Genomic DNA, 17,193 nt, shown 5'->3' on the forward strand with positions numbered 1-17,193 from the left:
CTCGCGTGTCGTGCGCGGCGTGGAGTGCGTGGCCAGTGTGCGGTGTGCGGGAACGTTCGTGCACGCCTCGTCCTCCGTGTTTTGTGTTTCCCGTGTCTGCGCCACCTGTTTTCCAGTCCGGGCTGGCCCCTCCCGTCCCCTGAGCCCTCCCCTCTCTGACGCCTCTGCGGAGCCTCCTCCACCCCCGGAGCTAACGAGGCGGGGGGCCTGCTGCGTCCCGCCAGCTGCTGCGTGGTGCTGACGGCATCTCCCGCGTCGAGCCCGCCCATTCACTAGGGGGGCCCGCCCCCCAAAATGGAGCGGAGGCGTAGGTGGATTCGGGCGCTACCGTGCGTGCCTTTTCCAGAGGCGCCCTACACCCCCAGAGCCCTTCGATTGCAGGCTTTTCCCAATATTTGCAAAATCAGTAACATTCTAGCCGGCCCCGGCGTTCTCGCTAATACTGAACGGCTCACGCAGTGTTTCATGCCGTTCACGTAAATTCTCTCTCTCCATTCCGCCCAACACCCTGGCGAGGGCAACCAGGTAGACGTTTTAAGATTGTACTCCTTAGGGAGCAGTTTTCTCATTGTTCCAGCTCTAGCTAGGACATTTTTTTTTTATTACAAGAAATTGGCATTTTTATTCTAAGGAAATGGAATTTATTATGAGGATATGCAGAGAAAGAAACTTAAAATCCGTTAGGGACCCAACTACTACTCTTGTGCAAAGAAAGGTGCCTGCTCTCTGCTCTAGGGCTGCGTTTTGGTGTTCATTTGCTTGATTGTCTTACTCTTGCCTAATTTTCCTTTTTTCCCCCCTTTTTAATTTCTGGTATATTTCATATATGCAATACTAAGGGGGGGCTTCTAACCAATCCATGACTCAGATTTACAGATGTAATAATTTTGCCAAATTTACTCTAGATTCGTTTTTTTAAAGAACTAAAATTGTAGATATTGGAGATGGTCTCATTTCCTCCCCTTCCTTCCGTAGAGGTAGCCACCGTGTTTAGGTTTGTGAATAGCATTCCCTTGCATATTTTACCAGTATACTTGGATCATGGTGAATCCATAAGCAATAATATAGTGTGCTTTTAAACTTTAATGGTATGAAAAAAATGTATCTTTTTGCAACTTGCTTTTTTCAATCAGCATTACCTTTTGATATTTATAAACAAATAAATTGGAAATTTGAGTTGTCTTTGGTTCGTTCACTTTAATTGCTGGTATAGAAACCATTGTATGAATATACCATTATTTATCCATTTCTCTGTTGATGGACTTTGAGGTTGTTTCTGGTTTTTTACTCTTAAAAACAAACCCACAATAAACATCTTTGTGCTTGTATGCTTGTGCACACATTTGGAAATTTCTCCGGGAAATATACCTAGTCCTTTGCAGGATAGTAGTGATATGTGCATTTTCAACTTAACCAAAAATGACAGAAGCTCTCAAAATGGTGGTTCTAATTGTGACTCTCACTGGTATTGAGTGAGGGTGCTCATTTTCTCACATCCTTGCTAACTTTTACATTTTTGCCTTCTCTTTAATGACCAGCTACCTTATAACTTTAGCTTGTGGCTAAATTTGGCTTCTGCTCTAGTCGGGTTTATCTCAAGCAGCTAACTGGCTCAGTCTTTATCTAACTTGGTCCTCATAAGATTAATTGCAATAAACATTTATTTTATACCTAATGTATGTCAGTTCCTATGGTTGATATAAAGGTAATAACTTCCATCATGTACCTCTCTAGTGGCAGGTGAGGTGATTTAACTACTTTTTTTCAGATGATGAATTGTTTTTAAAAGTATTTTTTTTTTTAAATATATTTTATTGATTTTTTACAGAGAGGAAGGGAGAGAGATAGAGAGCTAGAAACATTGATGAGAGAGAAACATCGATCAGCTGCCTCCTGCACACTCCCCACTGGAGATGTGCCCGCAACCAAGGTACATGCCCTTGACCGGAATCGAACCCGGGACCTTTCAGTCCGCAGGCCAACGCTCTATCCACTGAGCCAAACCGGCTACGGCTAAAAATATTTTTTATTTAATGTAATATTTGATACATTCAGAATATATATAACCTACTTAACTTGTGAAGCAAAATAATAAAATGAACACCTATCGATCCACCACTCATTCAAAAAAAAACCAAACACACGCACAAAATAATCTGTATTGAATGTGCTCACCTCCAGAGTGACATCTTCTGAATTGTGTCATTCATTGCTTCTTAAAAAATAATTTTATCAGATATGTATACATCTGTCAACAATGTATGGTATCTGTTGTTTTTGAGTTTTTAAAAAAAGGAATATTGGATACAGTTTTCTTGGACTTGCTTATTTTTCTCAAAACAAGTATAGATTTAAATTGTCATTTTTCTTTGCTGTGTAATATTCCATGGGCGAATATAACACAGTGTATGCATTCTTCTGTTGATGGGCATTTTGGTTCTAGGTTTTGCTATTAATGAAGGCTCTTGTACATATATTCTAGGACACAGTTGCAAGAATTTCTCTAATTTTTTTCACTGGGTATATGCCGCCCAGGGAATGATGATGATTTCCTAGGGAGGACTTGGGCACAAGTGGTGTTTATGAATCAACTTATCGGTCAGGTTTCATATGTACTCTCCTGAAATTGGCAATGCCTAAGGCTTATCACAGTGGCCTCCTTCTGGTTCTAGTTTCCCCCCTTTCTTTTCACAGTACCACTCACCCACATGGAATCTGCCTAGAGCATTACCCCAAGTGGGAAAACTACACAGAAAAAAAGGGATAATTTAAAATAGAGTGTTTAGTGTTAGGGAAAGCCTCTTTCAAAGCAGGCACTTCCCATCTCCTTAGGAGCTGCATTCCAAAAAATTATAACTTTTTATGTGTAATTGTCACTGTATATAGTTAGTATTTTTATTAACTTTGCTGCAGTAATTATAATACAATTTAAACCAGTGATATTTCACTTTTATTTTAAAATGTCACTGATACTCCAGAAATACATTTAAATTTAGGCAAAAAATTTTCATTGTCTTCTTAAACTATGAAGAGTGTAATTTTTAAAGGCATTTTGATGGTTTGTGAATAAAAAAGGGGTGGACACCACTGTGATAAGCTATCTGGTAGAAGTGGAATTGTGGGTTATGGGTCATGAATATCGGACTTTACAAAGTGATGCCAAATTGTTTTCTGAAGTGGTTGTATTACCTTATGCTTTGGCCAGCAGTTTGTCAAATTCTATACTTTGATTAGCAGTGTGTAAGAGTTCTAGTTGATCTATATCCTCTCCAACACTTGTTATCGTCAGACTTCTTAATATTTGCCAATCAAATGGGTATGAGGTGATGTATCATTGTGGTTTTAATTTGTATTTCTTTGATTATTAATGAGTTTTCTTTTCATGTTTACAAACCTTCTGTTTTCCTCTTGTGAAATACCTGGCATATTTTTTACCCATTTTTCTATTGGGTTGACTTTTAAAAACTAATAAACTGTAACACCGGTCCTTTATTGATTATATGCACTGTAAATACCTTCTGTGACCTATCTTTTAACTCTTGATGTTTTTGTGTTTTTGTTTTGGTGAACGGAAGTTCTTAGTTTTAATGTAGTCTAATTGGAAACTTTCCAAAGCCCTGGGATTGTAGAGACAATCTCCTGTGTTCCTTTCTAGAAGTTTTAAAATGATGCCTTTCACATTTAACTTCATAATCCATCTGTATTGGTTTTTGTGTATGGTGTGAGGCAGTGATGCTCATTTCACCTCCCTCTCCCCCAAGTGGCTACAGTTGTCCTCTGATCATGTATTGAAATGATTCTCTGTTCACCAGTGATACCCTGAAACACCTCCTTTTCATGTTTACTCTCTATATGCATGGCTTTGTTTCTGGCTAACCTTTCTGTGCCACTTGTCCACTTGTCTATGTCTGTGTTGATACCACTGTCTTAATTTCTAATGCTATAGCGTAACCAGAAATCTTGATAATTGAGGGCGGGGCGGGGGGCGGGGCTTGAGTCTCAGCTGTTGGATCTTTGTTCTTGTTTTAAGAATCAGTTTGTCACCTGACATGAAACATTCTTTGGGAATGAATTGGAATTGATTGAATAAGTTCGGGGGAGAATTGAAATCTTTACGATTTTGAACCTTTCTGTCTGAGAACGTGGTATTTCTATGTATTTAGGTTTTATTTTTTTATTTATTTATTTATTTATTTTATTTTTTTTTAATTAAATTTTTATTGTTCTGATTATTAAATTTTCTCCATACACATCTAACAGTTTTTAAATGTTGATTTCGATGTTTCTAGTAGGTTTGTTTGCTATTATAAACTTGTTTTTTTAAGATTCTATTTTCTGTTTATTGTTGGTAAATGGAGAGTTAATGGATTTTAAAATATTGATCTTTAGTCATCTATTTGTTTCTAATATTTTCTGTAATTCTTTTGGGTTTCTATGTGGATAATTATATCATTTACAAATAGTGACTCTTTGAGGTCTTTCAATTTTCCCTTTTGTTTATTTTCCTTGTCTTAATATGCTGGCATGCTTTTAGATCTATGTTTAGTGGAAGTGATTATGGTTGTTCATTAGAAGTGATTATAGTGGACATAAAAGTCTTGTTCCTGACTTTTAAGGGAATGCTTTTCCACTAAAAACAATGTTATGAATTTTTGTAGATACTCTTTAAGTTAGGGAAGTCTTTGTGATTTTGTCACATGCTTTTCTGCATCTGTTGAGAATATCTTGAGTTTTTTCTCCTTTAATGTGTTAAATGTAATGGATTCCACTTAACACGTTTTAAAATTCTTAATTCTCACATTCTTTCCTGAGATAAACCCAAATTGTTGTTGGTGAATTGTCTTTTTGCAAACTACTAGACAGAGCTTGCTAATACTTTACTTGGGATTTTTGTATTTGTCTTATGAATGAAATCACCTGCCATTGTTCTTTATTGACTGTCTAGTCTGACTTTGATATTAAGGTTACACATGCCTTATACCAGTTAGAGAGTAGGTCCTCTTTTTCTCTTTCCTGAGCCAGTTTGAATGGAGTGATTTGTCTCTTGAAAGTTTAGTGGAATTTAACTGTCAGAGCGAATGTTTTCTTTGTGAAAGAATTGCAGATGTTAATAATTTAGTAGAAATTAGCAGTTGAAATTAGGTGTTTCCTTTAGTCAATTTAGTAAGTTTTAGAAATTTGACCTTTCAACAAAAATTTCAAGTTTATTGGCATCAAGTTCATGTTGTCTTAATTCCCTTTAAATCTATTTTATCTGTGATTGTGTTCCCTTATTGTGATTGTTATTTGTGTGCGACTACTCTTTTTTTTCTTGATTAGTCTTGCAAAAACTAATTAATCAAGTAGATTAATTAATTTGATTAATCTTGGCAGAGGATTAATTTTTGGCCTAAGTAGTCCTTTCTATTATATTTTTGGTTTTTTAGTTCATTGATATCTTTTCTTATTTATTTATTTTCTTCCTTTGGGTTTATTTTTATAACTTAAATTGCATGCTTATTAATTTTTAGTTATTCCTTTTCCCCAGTATAAGCATATAAAGCCATAAACTTCTTCAAAGGTCATTTTTGCCTTATCTAACATGATTTAATTTATAGTGTTTTAATTAACTTTCAAATCTAAGCATTTTTTAGATGTCCATTTTGATTTCTTCTTTGACTTACATGTTTTTAAATTTTCAAATTTATTTACATTAACATTTTTTCTTTTTACTCATTTCTTAATTGTTGTCAGAGAACATAATGTGCATTTTGTCTTAAAAAAATTGTTTGCCCTTGCTTTATGGTCTTGTACATAGTGAATTTTATTCTGTGTGTACCTGTGAAGAGTATGTATACTAATTGTTAACTCCGTCAAGCTGGTAAATTGTGTTGTTCAGACTGTCTGTTAATTTTTGTTTGTTTGACCTAATTGAGAGAGATGTGTTGCAGTGTCCACTATTCTAATAGACTTCTTGTAGTCCTAACACTTTTTCTTTTTCTGTATTTTGAGGCTATTTGATGAGATACATGCAAGCTTATTATTTTCCTAGTGGAAATATGTTGTGATCCTCTCCATGCATAATGTTTTGTCTATCCCACCTTTCTTTTGGTAATAATTTACAGAATATTCTTTTCCTTTGTTTCACTGTCACTTTAAAAAATATATTTATATCTTATGTGTCTCTTATAAAGAAAATAGTTCTGGATTTCTCTTTTAATTCACTGAGACTATGTCTTTGCTATTTTCTAAGAAGTTAGTTCAATCTCTTGGTGTCAACTCTGGGACATCTTGGTTAAATCCAGTTTTTATCTAAAATTACTTTTATTTACCCTTGTTCCTGAGAGATAATTTTGAGGCATATACACTTCTAGATTGATAGTTTATTTTCTGTCTGCATAGTGAAGATGTTTTACATGCAAGTTCTGCTGCCAGTTTTACTTATTAAGCTTTGAAGAAAATATTCTTTTTCTTTTGGCTACATTGGATTTTCTGTCTTTGATGTTATGACCTTCCACTTCTAAGTCCAGATGGAGATTACTCTTTATTTATCCTCTTTTATATACCCATGTTTTCTGATTCTGAATCTTGTCTTTCATGGGGTGTAGAATATTCTGAGGCATGTGTTCTTCAAATTTTGTCTCTCTCTGGCTTTACCTATTCTTTCTGGAAATTGAACTGAATATATATGTATCAGAGTGTATGCAGATCACTTACTTTTTATCTTTCATATTTTTATTTCCTTGTTTCTTTTCCAGAATATACAATGCTGGGTAATTTCACTAGGCACATCTTTTAGATCATTAATTTTTTCTTCAACTGTGTCTAATCTTCTCTTTAACCCATCCATTTTTTTCTCTTACTTTTAACAATTATATTTTAACTTTCTAAAAGTTTCACTTAGTTCTTTCTAAGATATACCCAGTCTTTTATTTTTTCCTTTGGTCTAATGTTTCTTGTTCAGTTTTTTGAATCCATACGTATTCTATAGACTGTATTGGCAATCCCAATGTCTGATGTACTTAGGAGGTCTAAATTTGTTGCTTTTTTTTTTTTTTTTTCTGTTGTGTTCCCTCATGGTGGACTGTAACTTTCCGCATTTAGTGATTTTCGATTATGAACTCCTAGCTGATCTTTCTCTGGGACTCTTGAGAGTCTGGTTGGGGGGTGCTTTTCTGATAGGATTTGTATATCAGCTTTGACTGGCGTCGAGGAGTTTTCGTGGGACCACTTTTCGGTTCCCTCACTTTGTTTCTGGTCCAGAGCTCAGTGTCCTGATCCAACTACTGTTCTTGGCATTACTATGTGTAGCTCTTGACTGCCAGGTTTAGTTCTAGCAAGAGGGTTTTTGTTTTTTTTGTTTTGTTTTTTTGCAGGGTAAGGGTGGCTTTGAATATTCCCTATTTCTATGAACTCAGCAAAATAAAAATATTTAAAAACTAGGACCCACTTTTTTGTAGTGATAGAGTCAATAAGTCAGTTACTTTAATATTTAATTTTATTCAAATATTTTAGTTCTAGAAAAATATTCTGTCATACCAAACATAAGATTTCTTGTTGATATCAAAATTTCTATTAAAACATGTTTATATTGAAGTTATTCTAAAGAAAAATATTAAATAAATTACAGTACAGGTGGTAGGTGATTTGGCAGTTTTCTACTTTGGGGAATGTGAATAAAAATTTGGGAAACAGTCTAGGGAATCAAGATGGGTAGGGCACAGTTTACCCTCTGGACCCATAGTGAACTTACAGAGATAAATCTGTGATGACCAAACTGTGAAAACTGCTGTCAAAAGATATGGGCAGGGTACTCCAGGATTCCAGAGAAGAGGTACAGCAATAAACTTGGTGGTAGCAAGAAGATCAGGAAAGGCTTCCTGGAATTTAGTATTAAGGACTGGGAGGCCTTGGGTGGGCAGCATAAGGTTTGTTTAGGAATACAGGTAGTTGCTGAATATGATTGGCTTGTAAGTTGAGTGTCATGCAGTGAGTGGAGACAAAAGCAGGAACAGGATCACAAAAGACCTTCTGTGCTATATTAGTGAGTTTGGACTTTATTCTGAAGATGAAGAGAAGCTGTTGGATGGTGTTATGATCAGAGTTTTAGAGGATGCCAAGATTGAAGGCATGTCACCAGTTAGGAGACTTGCTTGCGAAATCAGTTCAGAGGAGAAAGATGAAGCTACAACTAAGGCAGCAGCCCTGGGCATGAAGAGGTGTGGGTGTGCTAATTTTAGATTTCTTAGGGGAGTAGAAATGACAAGACTTTGTGGTCAGTTGGGTAGAAATGTTGAAAGAAACTGGGGAGTCTAGATTGACCCCCAGGTTTCTGGTTTGGGTAAGCAGGTGGCATGTAGAGCAATTAACTGATGATATACAGAAAGAGGAAAGAACTTGGTTTCCTTTATTTTTGAGGAAAACGATAAGTTTGTCTCTCAACTTATTGAATCTGAGAGGCTTGTGGGACATCTAGGTTAAATCCAGTAGCAGTTGACAGGTTCTAGAATCATGAGATACAACCCAGGCTGGAGAGCTTTGAGCGGCTTGAGCATTTGGACATTTCCACTGTTGTGTAGTATGAGATAACCTAAACTGGTTATAAATAAACACAACTTTTGAATAGTTAGGAATTTAATGTGTATGAAAAGCATACATTGTACATCAAACCTATGACATCATGGATATTATCAATTAGGCCAGGCGAGACCAATAAAAGAAATATCAAGTAAATAAAAATACATGTGACATGTGGAAATGGCAAAAATCATGGTGAAGCTATGCAAATGATGGAAGTTCAGAAAGTGCTGTGTTAAGCCATGGGTGTGGTGGACAAGATCACCCAAGGAGAGAGTAAGCGTGAAAAGAAAAGAGAGTTGACATTTGGGTGTCAGGGAATGGAGAAGAAGAGCCCATGGAGACTGAGGAAGCGCAGCCAGAAGAATAGGAGGAGAACCAGAAGATGGTCTCTGGAGTCCAGATGAAGAGTTCTGAGAAGGAGGAAGTGGTCAACAGCGTCAAGTAAGTTGTAAGCTGAAAAGTGCTCTTTGGACTTAGCAATAGAGGTAGACCATTTAGCTGGAAGCATCCAAACAATGGGTTAGAAAAAAAGACTCATCTAGTATTAATGTTAATGATAGTTGGTATTTATAGCAGTTACTGTGTGCTAAAGTACTCTTCTAAGCACTTTAAATTTATTAACTGGTTAATCAGGCAGGTAGTAGTGCTGTCTGCATTTGATATGTGAGGACACTGAAGCACAGAGAGGTCAAGTAACTTGCTCAGGATCACACACTGAGGGAATGGGAGAGCCAGGTTCAAGCCCATGCAGTCTGGTTCCAGAGTCCATGCTCTTAACCACTATGCCATATCGCCTTTCTGGTTAAACAAAATAGAAAATAAAAATTACACCAGTGGTGTAATTACAGTATAGTTGGTGTAGGGTGTGGTATTGGTGAGATCTGCCAGGCTGATATGTCGCAGTGGCTCAGTCTGCCGGATGTGAGCCCATTAATTGTATTGTAACCGATGCCATGACAGTGACGTGTGGGCTGTGACAGACAGTTTTGGCTCTTTCTGTATTTACACACACAAACATTTGTAAAACAAATGAGTTTAAAAGTGTATATATTTCCCAGGAGAGCATAGGTCCCGTATTATATGCCACACTTTGGGTGCCAAAATGTGTCTTTATTTTTTCAAGTCATTGTTCACTTTTGGAGTTAAATGCTAAACTCAGAATATTTTTGACCTAGAATAGGTCAGGGTCCAGACATTACATATAATCAATCCGTTGTAGAAGGTCACTAATGACCTTCCTGGGAGAGGAAACCCAGTTGTAGGAAACAAAGTAAATGCGAATGGAGGATTTGGATGGGAGAAAAGGAAGAAGAGCCCTGAGGAGGCTGAAGAATGTCTCTGGGAGGAGGCAGGGGAGACTTGAGCTATAATGACGCTTGGTTGTTCTCAGAGGAGCCAGTGGGAGTTAGATTTAAAAACCGGTTAGAAATGGGCAGTGATCTGAGGTGTGACCTTGGGAAGGAGCAGCCTCGGTGAGGCGGGCAGTGCAGTTCATTTTAGCTGAGAAGGTAGATAAACTGCAAGGCTAGGGTCCTGAAGGGGTCATCTGCATGGGCCTGGGTGTGTCTGGGATGATAGAATTTGCAGGAGAGGGGAACACTCCCAACTAGTTGTCCGTGTTCTTAAACATGACAACCAGGAGGTACCTAGCTGGCAATGACAAGGAAACATATACATGGTACAGTATAGTGTTTGAGAGGAGAGACTGGAATCAGAGGGCCTAGGTTTGAATCCTTCCTCGCTTGGTGACCTTGAGCACATTACTTACTTCATCTAGAATGTTTCTCATCCGAACAGTGGGGGTGATGGCAATTGAACTGAGAAGACTTGCTATGAGGATTGAAGGGGTGCATGTGACATGCTTGAAATAACGTGACAAATAGTACACAGAGTTTGCCAGGAAAATTGTTGTTCTTCACCTCTGATATTGTGAGGTCTTTTCATACAGCAAATTGGACGTAATAAGAATGAAAGAAATGATTTGTGTTTTAAGACCTGATAGTGGTCTTGCTTAGGAAAACGGAAAGTTGGTTTGTCTTAGCAATAGTGAGATAATAGTGGGGAAGCAAAAGGTATAAAAAATGGTGCTGCTGATGATAGGAAAAGAAAGCCATTTCTTGGGCTAGAGTTAGAAGTAATAAAATGCTGCATTTTTCAGTGATGTTTAGGTTGTGAAGCTTTTCTTTGAAAGCTTTAAATCTTATTATTAAACTTTCTTCAGGGGAAGAAACCTTAGTTTGAAAAGGAAAGCCCTAATTTCCGTTCCCCATTGAACATGAGGGTTTTTGCCCACCTTTGCAATCAGCAGTGCTGACTGTTGTAGTTGAGAAGTGTTGGAGCAGGATGGTTAGCAGCTCTTGAGAGGGAAGGTCTGGTGTGGCTGTGGGGATGAAGAGGTTGATAGATTCACCCTGTACCACTCGGCTGTGCACCTTTGCCCAAGACATAAACACACGGAGGGATGAGTAGGAAAGTATGAGCAGCTGAAATGAAATGTTTCCTCAGTGGAGTCAGGATTAGTTCTAGCCAGAAGGTTGAGAATGTAGCAGTGTGTGGATTGTGAAATAATGATTTTCACAGGATGCAGTAAAAGCAGATGGTGTAAAAGGGCAACAGTGGAAAGATGTCTTGTTCATTCAGCAAACACTTGAGGGCTTCCATGTGCTAGGCACATAAAAGATGAATAAGATGCCCATAATTATCCTCCATCTGAAGGAGACGTGTAAACATAAATTCAGAGTAGAGGTTGGTGACTTTGAATTTGAGGAAAAGAAGAAATAGATTAAACTGATATTTGAAGAAGGTTGAGGAAGGAATTGCAGAATGAGGACAAGAATCTCCCAGGAGCTCAGTGTTCTTATTGGAGTTATTTCCTTGGGGCATAAGTTCCAGGTGTTTTTCTAAAATGTCCTAGAGGCCAGGGAGACTGCTTCTTGTAGCTGAGTGACTTAATCACTGACTTGGGTTTGTGTTGTTTCCTTAGGACGCTGCGCCATGGACATTCTGGCCCTGGGAGAGTACACCACAACAGATTATGCCTGGTTAGAAGAGTCCCCTTTTGAGGACGATAGTGTCTTTGCTTCTGAATTTATGCCCAATGATTATGTTCGTGTGACTCAACTCTTCTGTGATGGGGTGGTAAGTAGATTAGTTAACTTTTTGTTACGTCTTCTTAAAGGATTTTACTGTAAGGTTTTTAAAAATCGAGTAGAGTGGAAATCATATAACATATGATTTCAGGTGTACAACATGATTTGATATATGTGAAATCACCTAGTTAACATCCATCAACACATATAGTTACAATTGTTTTCTTGTGATGAGAATTTTTGAGATTTACCTCTTAAAGATTTTTGATTTAGAGCTATCTGAGTATAGGTGTTCTGTGCTACGTGAGTTTTTACGGAGAGCTATACATGCTTTAGAAGAGGTGATTTCAGAAGGGAAAGTAACGCAGCGCCTCGGCAGCAAGAAGGTGCAGTGCCAGAGCATGAGTGATGGAAGGTGTTTCTGCCTGAGTTTAAAGAGCTCTCAGGGAAACACCGGGGAAAGGGCTAGTGACGCGTTGGTTGAAGATGCTGCATTCAAAGTGTATAAATAAATGTGCACTTTTTTAGTTCAGTGCTAATAATCTTTACATTAAAAATCAAGAACCATGCTTTTGAATCTTATCAGGTATAAATCAAATGTGGGTTTTTGTGTGTTTTTGTTTTTTTTTTAGGGTAGGCAGTATAAAGATTATGCCGAAAGTGAGAGAAATTTAGGTGAGTACACTGGTATTTTAACTGTAATTTGGTAAAAGACTATCACATGAAGTTCATCCTTTCACATTAATATAACAGACTTACATAGCTCTTAAAAAATTATTCTTTTTTTTAAAAGTAACAATTTGCTCAAGAGCTTTTCTTTATTTTCATATGTTTTTATTATTGATTTTAGAGAGGAAGGAAGAGGGAAAGAGAGATAGAAACATCAGTGATGAGAGAGAATCATTGATTGGCTGCCTTCTGCACACCCCCTCCTGGGGACCGAGCCCGCAAACCAGGCATGTGCCTTTGACTGGAATCAAACCCAGGACCCTTCAGTCCTCAGGCTGATGCTCTATCCACTGAGCCAAACCAGCTAGGGCTAACAATTTATTCTTACTATTCTTTTTCATTAGAAACCAAAACCTTTTTTAAAATAGAGTTTTAGCTCACTTGAATATTCTTAATATCTAACAGGTTGAAATATTTTATCCATTCATTTCTTACTTTCCCATAATCTGTTTTTGCTTTTTCTTATTAACACTGTTGATTGATTCCAAAATGAGGCACAGAATATTAATTTAAACAATTTTTAAATTAAGAATTCGACATCTGCAATATGTGGTGTACTAAACCAGTTTCTATCCTGCGAGATTACTGTGATGCCATTAAAATACACATCTTCTGGCCACTTCTGTTTCAACATCAACACAGTTCCATAATATCACGGCTGTACCCGTGTGTGGAGGCCACGTAAGTTACTACATTATTCATTTTGTATAAACAGTGGTAAACACATTGGCCAATATTGAGGAATGCCAACCAAGTACAGTGGAAGGCTATGTCTCATGCTCGTATACTATTCAGCTGTATTCTTGTTTAGTAGAGTGGAAAAAGTTAGTACTTGGGATTTGGATATGAATGAATAATCATGATAATAATATATATAATGAATGAAATTCTGAAGAGCATTAGATGCTAAATTTGAAACTGAGTAAGGAAAATTATATGATTTTTTATAAATATCAGCATTGTATACAAGAAAAGGTATAATATTTTATCCACTTAAACTTATTGTTACTTAGAGCGAAGGAACAGAACTTAAAGGAGTGACATGCAGTTAAATGTAAACTTTAATACACAGGAACCTAATTTTTAAAAAATAAATTTTTCTTTAAGCAGTTCTCATACTTCTGAGATAAGTTTGAAGGAATTGCAACATCTTGAGTTGATGGAAGATATTGTGGATTTGGCGAAGAAAGTTATGGTAAGTGGTGGAATATGGCTTTGTCCTCCTCTATTTAAAGATTATGAGTATATGGTGTCAGGCCATGTGACTAATTTATAATGGTTAGGAGATTTCGGTTCTGATTAGCCTGAGATGGTGCTGCCGCCCATGAGTCTGTGCTATGTATTTGAGAGATCAGGCAGACAGCTGTTTTTGTGGTTCTGACAGGACATGTTGAGAACCAGGACAGCTCTCTGTTACTAAGGATAGAAATTGGAAATTGTCACAAATGAAAGTTTACTCTTGATTCACAGAAACTGTTGTCCCAGGTTCTGAAAGAGAGGGGTTCCGTTTTCTAACTTAACATCACGCCACTGCCACCACCACCGCCGCAAATATTTTTCCGTTTGGGTAATCTTATGTCATATTTGAGCAGGTGTCCTTGTACTGCACTGAGGGGTTTTTTTTCATTGAGAGCCATTTGATAATTTTTCTTATTTCAGTTGATTATGGAGCCAACTGGGTTTTTAAAAAATTCTTTATTGTTGAAAGTATTAACCAAGTGTTTTTCTTGGTATTATTCTCATTGCAAACTTAAATTTAGAAAGGGCATTTGATGTTTATTTTCTGTTGCTAATCCTTTGCAGTAACTTATATCAGCCAATGTATTCTTATAAAAAAAATACAGGTATAATTAACTTAGAAATTCATATATCTAGAAGTGACACTAAATCTTTTTATCATTAGAACCCAGTGTGAGACTATTTCTGAATTCTTGTTTTAGGGTCCTTAAGGTAAATTGAGCATGAAAGTGGACTACTATGTATTCCTAAAATGTAGGATTTTGCTGTTCATTGGAAAATTCATGTGTAATTGACCGAATAAAGATGAAAAATGTGTTTTATGTTCTTTTTTTGCAGAACGATTCCTTCTTTATTGGAGGCTTACTGAGAATTGGTTATAAAATAGAAAATGTAAGTGTTAAACACAGGAACCCAACACAGCCACTGTGAGTCAGTGCAGTTGCCTTGCTGCTTGTTGCCCACGTCTGGGTCTACATAGTCAACGCTTTATGTGTAGTGTGTGGTGGTTTTGATTTCTATGTTTTGCTTAAGCGCTCTCCTTATTCTAGGTGATATACATAATTTTCATTTTCCCCCAAATTATGCCTAGTATAATTTTGAACCTCTTTTACAAGTTGATTCTTTTTTCTCTTTTAGATTATTTACCTGGCATATATTCTCCCAAATGAAATTATTAGGTCCCTGGTATGAACATGTTTTGCTATATCATTACTAGATAATCGTCACATACAATGGTAAACCAATTTTTAGTGCTATTGGTAACATAAACTTCTACACGTTTCCCTTAGCCTAACATCTTCCCCAATAACTCCACTATTTAATTTCTGAAGTCATTTCAGACACTACAAGTACGAATGAAAGCTCTGTGAAGATCATTGCACTGAGTGCTCATTTGCCCAGCTACACCCTCTTGCTTATCTCCTATTCTTCTATTTGCCACAGACCATTTAAAAACCATAATCCCTTTGGTGAACCTTAATCTATACCTTTAAACTTGAGACAAGGATGGAAGTCCTAATTTAGATGAGATCTCAGATGCCTGGTTCATCTCATATTATTAAACTCTTCTGCTACCCAGGGCCATCTCGAGCTGGGCAGTAGACCTCATCTGTCAGGTCTCTAATCATTGCAGAAGCATCTTGAGCTCTGCGGGTGGCCCAAGGTGGTCTGAAATGTAACATACACCAGTCCATGGTGTCTGTTAACTTGTATGTTGGGGTCCAGCTATTCTAGTTCTGTGCTAGAGTAATGAAAATATGAGGTTACAAGTTTTATATTAAGAATCTGAAATACTATATAACATAAATATATAATGCCACATGTGAATTTAGAATTAATACCGAAATCACATTCTACATCCCTCTTTTTGAAACAGAATATATTGGCAATGGAAGAAGCTTTGAATTGGGTGAAATACACAGGCGATGTAACAATTCTATCTAAATTAGGAGAAGTTGACAATTGTTGGCCTCTGTTAAGTATTTTCTTTACTGAATGTAAGTATAAATGCTTTAGATTATTATTTGACTCAGTTTTTAAAGGTATTAGTTGGGAAAATGGAATGTGTAGTTATTTATCTTAGGATTAAAAAAAATGTTTTTCTCTGAGTAAGGGAAAAGCCGGCATAAAAGAACTTGAACCTTGTAGTTAGTTTCATTCTGTATTTCCTGTCTTAATGATTTATATGACATATTTTATTGAATTTTTAAAAAATATGTTTTTATTGATTTTAGAGAGAGAGGAAGGGAGAGGGATAGAAACATTGATGAGAGAGACATCAATTGGCTGCCTCCTGCATGCCCCCTACTGGCGATCGAGCCCACAACCCAGGCATGTGCCCTGACCAGAATCAAACTGGTGACCTCTTGGTTCATGGGTCAATGCTCAAACACTGATACTTTAAAAAGTTTTTGCCAAGTAGATGTCATAAGTTATCTATATAATATTCAAGTTATCCTATATAATAAAGAGCTAAAATGCTAATTAGACCAGATGGCAGAATGACCCTACAGAATGACCTTCCGGAACAACCAGTGGGTGGGGCCGCGAGGCAGCCAGTGCTGCAAGGGCCTAGCCCCTTGCATGAATTTCGTGCATCAGGCCTCTAGTCCTATGTAATAAAAGCCTAATATGCTAAGTGTCTGGTTGTCCAGTTCTCCATTCAACCAATCAAAGCATAATATGCTAATGATATGTTAAGGCCGCACAATCGCTTGCTGTGACATGCACTGACCACCAGGGGGCAGACGCTCCAACTGGTAGGTTAGCTTGCTGCTGGGGTCCGGTTGATCGGGATTGAGTGAGACAGGCCTTGAGTGAGACAGGCCGTACACGCCCTGGAGCCCTCCCACAGTCCCTCCCCAGCTAGCCAACCTCCTGCATCCCTCCCCAGCCCCGATTGTGTACTAGTAGGGTCCCTCGGCCTGACCTGTGCCCTCTCACAATCTGGGCTGAGGGACACCCCCCCCCGAGTGTACAAATTTTGTGCACTGGGGCTCTAGTTATATATAATATCCAAAGAGACCACAACGGGGGCTCATATACTAGGTGTACCGGTTAATAATGTAGATTTTGTAATCAAAGAAAACACGATAATTTCAAGAGAAACATCAAAAGTGCTTTATTCAAAATAATGTCCATCGCTAGCTACACATTTCCCCCATCTTTCAGATAATTTGTGGATTCCATCCCAATAGAACTTTTCTTGTTTTGAAGCAAACCATTCAGAGACCCAATTTTCCACTTCTTTGTACGTTTTGAAGTGCTGCTCAGAAAGTACATGTGCCATCGATCAGAACAAGTGGTCATCTGAAGGTGCAAGGTCTGGTGAATATGGCGGGTGGGTTAATACTTCCCAGGCAAGATCTTTTAATGTGTCTTTAACTGGTTTTGAAGTGTGTGATGGTGCGTTATCATGAAGCAAAATTACTTTGCCGTGTCTTCTGGCACATTCTGGTTGTTTCACTATCAAAGCATGGTTCAAATTGATTATTTGTTGTCAGTAGTGATCAGTATTAACAGTTTCACCTAGTTTTAGAAGCTCATAATACACCACACCTTCCTGATCCCACCAAAC

The 17,193-nt window shown here is 37.5% G+C and overlaps 1 protein-coding gene across 7 annotated transcripts in view; it reads left to right on the forward strand.

Annotated features, from left to right (window-relative positions):
- Positions 1-2,766: 2,766 nt before the first annotated feature.
- TTC3 (tetratricopeptide repeat domain 3) overlaps positions 2,767-17,193 on the forward strand; it is a 100,666-nt gene continuing 86,239 nt past the window's right edge. For 2 of the 7 annotated variants that reach the window (XM_014535639.1, XM_014535642.1), the window contains exons 1-7: positions 8,976-9,000; positions 11,543-11,697; positions 12,281-12,323; positions 12,908-13,058; positions 13,485-13,572; positions 14,454-14,507; positions 15,493-15,613. In XM_014535639.1, the coding sequence (XP_014391125.1) occupies positions 11,554-11,697; positions 12,281-12,323; positions 12,908-13,058; positions 13,485-13,572; positions 14,454-14,507; positions 15,493-15,613 (601 nt within the window). In that variant the 5' untranslated portion in view covers positions 8,976-9,000; positions 11,543-11,553. Of the gene's footprint in view, positions 2,779-8,267; positions 8,272-8,802; positions 8,808-8,975; positions 9,001-11,542; positions 11,698-12,280; positions 12,324-12,907; positions 13,059-13,484; positions 13,573-14,453; positions 14,508-15,492; positions 15,614-17,193 lie in introns of those variants that run through there. The other 5 variants (XM_014535641.1, XM_014535640.1, XM_014535643.1 and 2 more) reach the window with 5 other exon arrangements.

This window comes from Myotis brandtii, unplaced genomic scaffold, assembly GCF_000412655.1.
Source record: "Myotis brandtii unplaced genomic scaffold, ASM41265v1 scaffold147, whole genome shotgun sequence".
In the NCBI taxonomy this organism is placed as follows: Eukaryota; Metazoa; Chordata; class Mammalia; order Chiroptera; family Vespertilionidae; genus Myotis; species Myotis brandtii.